Genomic DNA, 8117 nt, shown 5'->3' with positions numbered 1-8117 from the left:
AATTACTTTATCATACGAATGTTGTTATTTAAGCGAATTTAAAATTATTTTCTTTTGTGACCCTTTTGGGATATCTTGCAACACTTATAGTTCGATTAGTTTGATTGCTCATCTAGGTCTATTCTACTGATATACTTACACTCAAACTATTAAATGAAACGTTTTCCTAAACCAAATTGTGCTCAGTACCTATAAAATATAAATACTTACGTGGGTACTTGAAATATAAGTAAGGTTAAGATGAAATAAAAATATAATTATAACTAAACAAGTATATTGAATAACATAATCTCAAAAAATTACATGTTTCTCTATGTGTAAAATGTAAATGGCTAGTAACATTTGTATATATATTATATTAATTAATATAATCACATTACTTAAAATTACTATAGCAACTGTTGCTTCAAAATAAGCAATACTCTATTGATTAATTTTTTTTTACAATTTCACATGTTTAATTTTTGCCTGATAAAAAAAATACACTAAAAGGGGTGACAGACGTACGAGTAAGTACGCGAACTTGTGGCTCGACGACCTTTTTCGCTCGTGTGTCACCCCAAGTACGCGTACTTAAAAACCGTCGAGTAAGTTCGTTGACGATCCAACATGTTTGAAATTTTACTCGAAGCCCGCCTTGGCTCGCACGTCTGTCACCGCCGCGAGCCGAGTAAGTACGCGAACTTTAAAACCGCGACTTTAAAGTTCGTACGTCTATCAGCCCTTTAACAATTAAAAATCTATTTGGTCCTTAATATTTAATTTACATTTTTTCAGTAAGAGTTCATTATGATACCCTTAAACCTCATTCAACGGATATAGCTAACATTGATATATAAAAATTCATAAAAATCTAGTATGCAGCAACGAATCCTTTTTGTAACTTCTCAAGATATTCCTTACGGCACTCCATGTCGTCAGCTGGTCGGTTGTACGGCAGCCATATTGGTTCGCCGACGAAGAAGCGTTTGGCGCGAATGAAATTCTGAAAAAAATATTTGAAATCATCATTGTTGGAGATTTAAAGGATATAAATTGCTTAGGTAATGGATTTCATTCAATTGGTAATGAATATACAATATAAAAGTTTATGTATGTATACAATATACAGTCATAGTATTAAACAAACTCGGTTCCCGCTGTCTCTCTGTCTGTCTATCCCTATGTAGGTTTAAATCTAAAGTATGAAACGGATTTCCTTGCGATTTTTTTAAAAGTGCATCAGAGGGAGAATTATAATTATTTATAATTCTGTGCGAAACTGCTGGCACATTTCTAGTATTATTATGAAGTTGATATATTTTTGTTTGTAAGTGCATTAGCTCTTTATTTTAAGAATATGAATTTTTTAAAGAGACAATAACATATATATGTCGGATACTGTCAATAGCACAGATGTAAAACGACTCGTAGCACGAGTTCCGTGAGGAGCACCCTCGCTACAGTGAAGTTGGCGGCTTACATCATGCTTGTACCGGGTCTAGCCAGTGAAGGCTCGCCCTCGAAACGGCACTTCACATTCGAACATTGAAGAGTTCGGACCTTCCACTACTTGGAACTGTTAACTTTTTCTTTGCTAGTGTTTAATTTTAATGTGTAACGTAACTGTTATTATAAGTGATTGTATTAAAAATGATTGTATTGTATGGTGTTTCTTTGCTCGGTTACCCAACGCAAGGCCCACAGCTTGAAAATAACTAGTATACTTGCATTAGAATCAAGTGTGAATCTATGATAGATGCCGCTTGGTATGATGATCAGGTCCCCGGGGAACACGGCGATGCGAATCCACTGGTCTTCTTTGTCTCGAACATCAAAGTAGCCGGAACCTTCCACTACCAGCCTGGAACATGTGTAGTAGAAAGATTAGTTTTAAAATTATCATAAAAGAATTATTGAATCGTAAAGAAATTAATTGGAGCAAATAACTTTTATTTTGTTTTCTTATTTTCTGTGTGCATTTTGGAACAGATTTTAGGTATTTCATTAAAAGTAGTACTGTTTAAAAGACTACAGCATATATGCTATAGCATATAGCCCTAATTTTTTCATAGTTTGTGTCTTTTATCACAGTTATAATAGGTAGAAACCATGATCAAACTACTACATGCTGATTCCTCTGAGCTTGGGCAAGTGCTTATTATTTAAAAACGTAATAAATTATTATATTTACCGTATTTCCTCATCAGTATGCAAGTGTTCCGTGTAGAATGATTTCAGTTTCTCCTCGTAGTTGGCTAAGCACTTCTCTGAGCAAGTTATTTCATCTTCATATGTGTATCCTCTCTCCTTTTTCAACTTATCCAAAACTCCATCTGTTGCAAATGTCTCTACATTGAGCTGTGAAATTTTATAATATGATATTAGACTTTACGCTGAATAAAAAAGTTGTATATGTACTTTAAAAATTTGACATAATAAATGCAAGTGTGTAAATTTTTGTATCTTGAGATAGTTTGAAGACAAGACAGTGATTTAATTTACATTTTTAAGCAGTGCAATATTTTATTTAAATGGGAATTTTCATAGAATTACCAGAAATTTTGCAAATATAATTTTCTTTATCTAATACTAGCTACTGCAGAGGTATAAATTATGCTTTAATAATAATATTTAATTGTATTGAAAAAAAATTTCTCCAATCAAGTTATATACTAGATGATATTTAATCAGCAAGGTCCTTCCTAATAGTCAATACCCATATTAATTATTAAAATAAAGATCCAGATTTCTGATAATAATTTGTCTATAAGAATTCTTAGATATTCTTGACCCTTGAAGTCAATTGTACTGATAGATAAAGACTGGGACCAACAATACGTGTGATAAGAGCAATTAACTTACTTTAAAGTATTCGACGCCGGTTTTCTTATATAAATCATCTAATGCGATGTATTCTGGAGGATTTCTATGGTGTTCCAGACGTTGGTCACTTTCGCAGTCATCGTCCATATACCATACCTTCACCATTTTCAAAAGCGTACAATTAACGAAGATAGAAATATGATTTGATATATTTAATTATTATATTTTCGGAATTCGCAATAAATTCGAGCGAGTTTTATTTACAAAAATACTTGACATCTATCAAATTGACTTTGAAGTTTGAATTTTGATAAATTGTTGACACTTGACATAATATTATCTTCTCGAGAGCAAACCACAGACCGTACTTTTTGAAGCAACTGTCAATGCGATATTCACGATTATAGTACCTATTTTTTGCTTGGTTAGAATTATGGAGCTTCATGCAATTCATGAAGAGTATGCAATCATGAGGGTGAAACTTGTACATTGGTAGGTATGTTCTAAAATAGTGACATGTACCTGCTAATTTAGATAATAATAAAAAATCATCAATCAATAACCTCTTTATGTTTTCCTTGGTACAGACTGGTAAGACTACCTTAAAGCCTCGAGGAAATAGGGTGGAAGCCATGTGGAAGCACAGGGTGGAAGGAATAATGGTTATCAGTATCCTTAGAGTTTGTATTAGCATGCTATATATACTCATAATATGTACTCTAAGTCAGTATCAGAACATTTATTTTGATTTTTCAGGCAAAGATATCTGATTGTATCATATTTTTCTTTGCAGTTAATTTATAATTAATAATTACAAGAAATTAAAGCTTTAGCAAAAAAATGAAACACACAACTGAATGCCAGTAAAAATAAATTTAATTTATTAATATCTATTAGAATACACATTTAATCTAAATTACATACAATAGAATTGGTTTTTCTACAACAAATAAAACATATTTAAGCTCATGGTATCGAAATAAAATTATTATTCACTTCTCTAGATTATAATTATATATTATAGCCTTATTTGAAGAAATTACCGAAATTTAAGTTCTTACATTGAATCTTAGTTAGTAAATTATCAAGATAAAGTCAAAGTTATAGGTAGGTAGTTTAATTAATATAGTAAGTAATTACCATTGAAGATTTTACTGTCATATGAACTATAATGTAGTTTTATGGAATTATTAAAAATAGTTCATTTTGATATTATGATTAGAATGCAAACAAAATGTACTACTTATGTAGTTCTCTTTCTACAATAAACAAATACTACTCACAACCCGAATTATCTTTAAGAAATCTTATTTATGTTGCAAGTAAATTACCAACCAGGTTCAAATAAAAATTATGTTCATAAAAAGCAAATTGAACACTTTAATGTTTTAGACGATTAAAAAGGCGAATCAGATGGTTGGTTTCTTGAAAAGAAACACAAAAGGATTCCGTTTTAATAGTACCCGGATTATTCTGTACAATAGTATGGCTCGCAGTGTTCTTGAATACGCAAGTGTCGCTTGGAACCCCTACTTCACCGTTCACTCTCAACGACTGGAAGCTGTACAGCGTAGGTTCACTCGGTATCTTGCCTTTATTTCACCTGGCATTTCGCATAGACGCCCCTACTATGATAGATTAGCTTTTTTCAAAATGGATAAACTTCAGGACAGAAGAGTCACCCTAGACTTAACATTTTTGTTTAAATTGTTAAACGGAACAATCGATAGCCCAGATTTGCTCAATAGTATAATGTTTAATGCTCCCCGTTCGATTCCCAGAAAACCTATCCGAACTTTCAGCGTTCCAACTTGTAGAACAACTCTCGGTTCAAACTCACCAGTTTTTCGCTTATTGAGAACCTACAATGAATACCTCACTAAAGTTCCGAACCTTGATATTTTTCACGATAGTTTGCCAATGTTTAAACGAAAAGTGCACGGATCATATCACATCAAGTTTTAGAATTAAGCAATATTGAATTAATATACTTACTTTAGTTGTATAAAACATCCTCATTGACTACATTTATCTTTAGTTTTTCTTGTAATGCTGTGTACATCTATAATAGGGTCAAGCATTAGAATATTCTTACTTTGTATTTATTATTAAGGAATGATGTATGCGTGATCTGTCGATGTACCCTAATAAATAAATAAATAAATAAATAAATAAATAGACATTATTGAATAATAGTGAGATATAATTTATTATTTAATTTCAAAATTTTAGTATATCTAATAACAAATTGTAGTTTAACAAAGACAATAGAACACTCGTCAATATTTTTTTATCTATGAATGTAATAAAGTTGGAATACAAATTACAATACCTACAAATTTCGTGTTTAGATTTTAAAGCCAGTGTGCAACAAATAATAAAAATGTAATTAATTTTAAGTGCACTAAAAACGAGAACAAATTTCCACACAAAACAATAGTGAAGTAAACAATAAAATTCATATAAATATAAAATGAACAATATAAATGCAACAAAGAAAGTCGTGGACGGAAAGCAAAATCACAATAAACTCATAAAATACCAATTATAAATATTTTTAAACAATTTCTTATTTTGTTACTTAGACTTTACGCAGTGCATTCAAAAGTTAAGTATAAATTAGTATATATAAATTTAGAATACGCATAAAATTATATATGTGGCAGCCAGCTAGCTTAGTCAGCTGTTCAATTTATAGCCTAGGCTCTTTATTAAATGGCGCCGTTCAAGTAACGGCCGAGAAACAACACTGTGTCATATTCGACACGAAAATTCCTAGTATTTTATAATATTACAATAACATATGATATTAAATTAGAAAATGTCTGGATTGTAGTAACATATAAAGTGCTTTGGGTATTTGCAAATATTATAATGTAATTTCGAAAATTGTGAATACCGAATATAACTTCAGAGGAACGTTTGATTATAAATATTGTATTGCAGTATGAGAATATAGTTGTTTGATCATAACAGCATTCAGAAATATTACAACAATCATAAACTATGTGTTAATTTTACAATATATTGGAGTTACCTCAAAGCACCATAAAATGTTTTTGCACACTTTAGAAGTAAAATATATATGTAAGGTTTTTAAGCTATTGCATAGCTTCTATTGCAGGCCTTGAGCGCGGGGACCGAATCCAGAAATTGCGTAACGAAAAACCTCACGCTCCCCACTCCGACGGGCACGGAGGTGTGGCTTGAAGGAATGCTTTACCGCGGCAGTCCCCGAATGCCACACGTCTTTTTATTTTATTTTTCTTATGTAAATGGATTGTGTATCTTATAAATTGATATTTTTCTTTGGTTTTGTATGCCTATTGTAGGTACTATTGCAAAATAGTATAATTTAGAATATTGTTTCAGTGTGAGCCTTCTTTTTGCGCTCAAAAAGAACACACTATAACAAAAAATTGCCGAAACAAATGAAGTTTCAAAATTTTATGATGTAGTTGCTATACAAAAAAGAAATGGCAAGTGAAAAAATAAGGATATGTATTTAAGTAAATAAACTAATAAGTCATATACATACTCTTATAAAATCGCAAGAATTATCAAATATATTAATAAACAAATTAAAAGTTATATATTTTGGTAAGTTATTCAAACGTAAGTTAGTTGAATTAAATTACAATATATTACAGCTAATAAATAGTATTATGAAGCTAAAATATAATTTTACGAACAAAAACTAATTTGAATACTGAGATCATTAGCGTCTATTTCTACATTATGCAAATTAATACATACCGATATTTATTTGGCGTTTAGGAGCCTTTAGAAAATATCCCGCCTTTATTACATTTACATATTTTTTTAAATCATGCATGACAATTATATTTTTTACAGGCGTTTATCTTCTTTTGGCGGGAATTGAAGCGTCATTTTTGTTAATGTTGCCAGCTATCTACGATTAACAGTTGCAATGAAAAAGTATTTTGTTTAATAAAATAATGCTGTAGGTTTAACATTTATCACAAAATTAAGTACTAAATATTTACTAATTATTAACAATCGCCGTAAAATGAAATAAATAATCTGTTAAGTCATATTAACAATAATAATTAAAATTATAGTTCTTTCTTACACCCATTGGCAAATAGGGCCATCGAATATTATATTCAAAAACCGACTAATTAGATACCCACAATTCATAGTATTTTTACATAAATTTATGTTTTTATACCACACCTGCTAAAAATATTAAAGGAAAGAAAGCAAAATTTGACTTCTTTTATATATTTCGTGAAAGTCAGTGAAAGATCTCATATTAATGGGTTTTTAATGAATCGCCAATATATTTATTTTAGAAATGAGAATATTATTTAAGCGACAGGATTTAAATGATATTTAAGAATTTTGCTTAATTCCAGTATACCTTACCATCTTTATTCAATAAAGATCGATAAAGGTTACCTAAATGAACGACGTTATTGAGAAATTTACCATCACACTATCTTTTTCTAATAAGTGCGTTGTACATAGGTGAGAAAGTGACAAATGTAAATATAGATTCCAATAAAAATTAGCAGTTGGGGCTTATTCAGGTACTTTACTATGAACGATTTTGGCAATTTCCCATTAAAATTCACTTTGGATTACAGACGACATACATGCGCTTCTTTTACAACGCAAAACGCCGCCATTGCGGAAAAAATGTCGGAAAAAGAGCGCGAACTTTCTAGGTTTAAATACAGTCACAATAAGACAACAATTGTAAAAGCTACAATTAGTGTACTAAATTATTTACACAACACAAAATAACTGAATAACTTTGAAGATAAGTTTTATCTTAATCTTAACTCTTAAGGCTAAATTGTCACAAATGTCACATTACACATAGTGTCTGAGTTTCTTTCTATAACTTGGTGTGTTTCACTGTGTCAGTCCAATAGTTCTGTATGGTCATGGCTTCTAGAGAATTCAGGAACGAGTCGTTGTCCAGGCTGTACATTTCTTCAGAATTATCCTGGAAAGCAAAATTTAAGTGGTAAATGTTCTCGTTAACAAAATATATTTAAAAAATATTAGCCTTAGGTATTAATTTAACATTAATAATTTCCATATGAATGATGAATGGGAAATATAGCTATTTCCCAATTTAAAATTGATTTTTTTTAGGTTAAAAGATTTAAATTAGATTTCTTTAAATATGATTTTTCAAATATAAATATTAATAAACAAATATAGTGTTGCATAGTATATTATCTAAAAAACTATCTTCTTCTGCCTTCCAACTATTTATTAAGTACACAACTCAAGTGCAGTGCATTCAACCAATAAATCACCAATCTGCACGCTATCAA

General features: G+C 30.3%; 2 protein-coding genes across 4 annotated transcripts in view; both read right to left on the bottom strand.

Annotated features, from left to right (window-relative positions):
- Positions 1-732: 732 nt before the first annotated feature.
- On the bottom strand, positions 733-3096 carry LOC123691129 (1,2-dihydroxy-3-keto-5-methylthiopentene dioxygenase). The gene is made up of 4 exons (XM_045635373.1): positions 2845-3096; positions 2174-2340; positions 1711-1843; positions 733-985 (listed from the first exon to the last, which is right to left on the bottom strand). The coding sequence occupies exons 1-4, from the start codon at positions 2968-2970 to the stop codon at positions 854-856; spliced, it is 558 nt and encodes a 185-aa protein (XP_045491329.1). The 5' UTR covers positions 2971-3096; the 3' UTR covers positions 733-853.
- Positions 3097-5988: 2892 nt separating this feature from the next.
- The window catches only part of LOC123697688, a 59915-nt gene continuing 57786 nt past the window's right edge, over positions 5989-8117 (bottom strand). For all 3 annotated transcript variants that reach the window (XM_045644326.1, XM_045644255.1, XM_045644392.1), the window contains one exon: positions 5989-7780. In XM_045644326.1, coding sequence (XP_045500282.1) covers positions 7670-7780 — 111 coding nt within the window. In that variant the 3' untranslated portion in view covers positions 5989-7669. The remainder of the gene's footprint in view (positions 7781-8117) is intronic.

This window comes from Colias croceus, chromosome 1 (assembly GCF_905220415.1).
Source record: "Colias croceus chromosome 1, ilColCroc2.1".
Taxonomy (NCBI): domain Eukaryota; kingdom Metazoa; phylum Arthropoda; class Insecta; order Lepidoptera; family Pieridae; genus Colias; species Colias croceus.
Note: the sequence above shows the minus strand (reverse complement) of the source record. Positions and strands in the feature narration are given on the sequence as shown.

Excerpts from the sequence above, each read along its gene's own strand:
- LOC123691129 (XM_045635373.1), bottom strand. The coding sequence starts at position 2,970 with ATGGTGAAGGTATGGTATATGGACGATGACTGCGAAAGTGACCAACGT. Across the intron at positions 1,844-2,173 it reads CATACTGATGAGGAAATACG|GCTGGTAGTGGAAGGTTCCG; the intron begins GTAAATATAATA and ends CACATGTTCCAG. Across the intron at positions 986-1,710 it reads GATTCACACTTGATTCTAAT|AATTTCATTCGCGCCAAACG; the intron begins GCAAGTATACTA and ends TATTTTTTTCAG.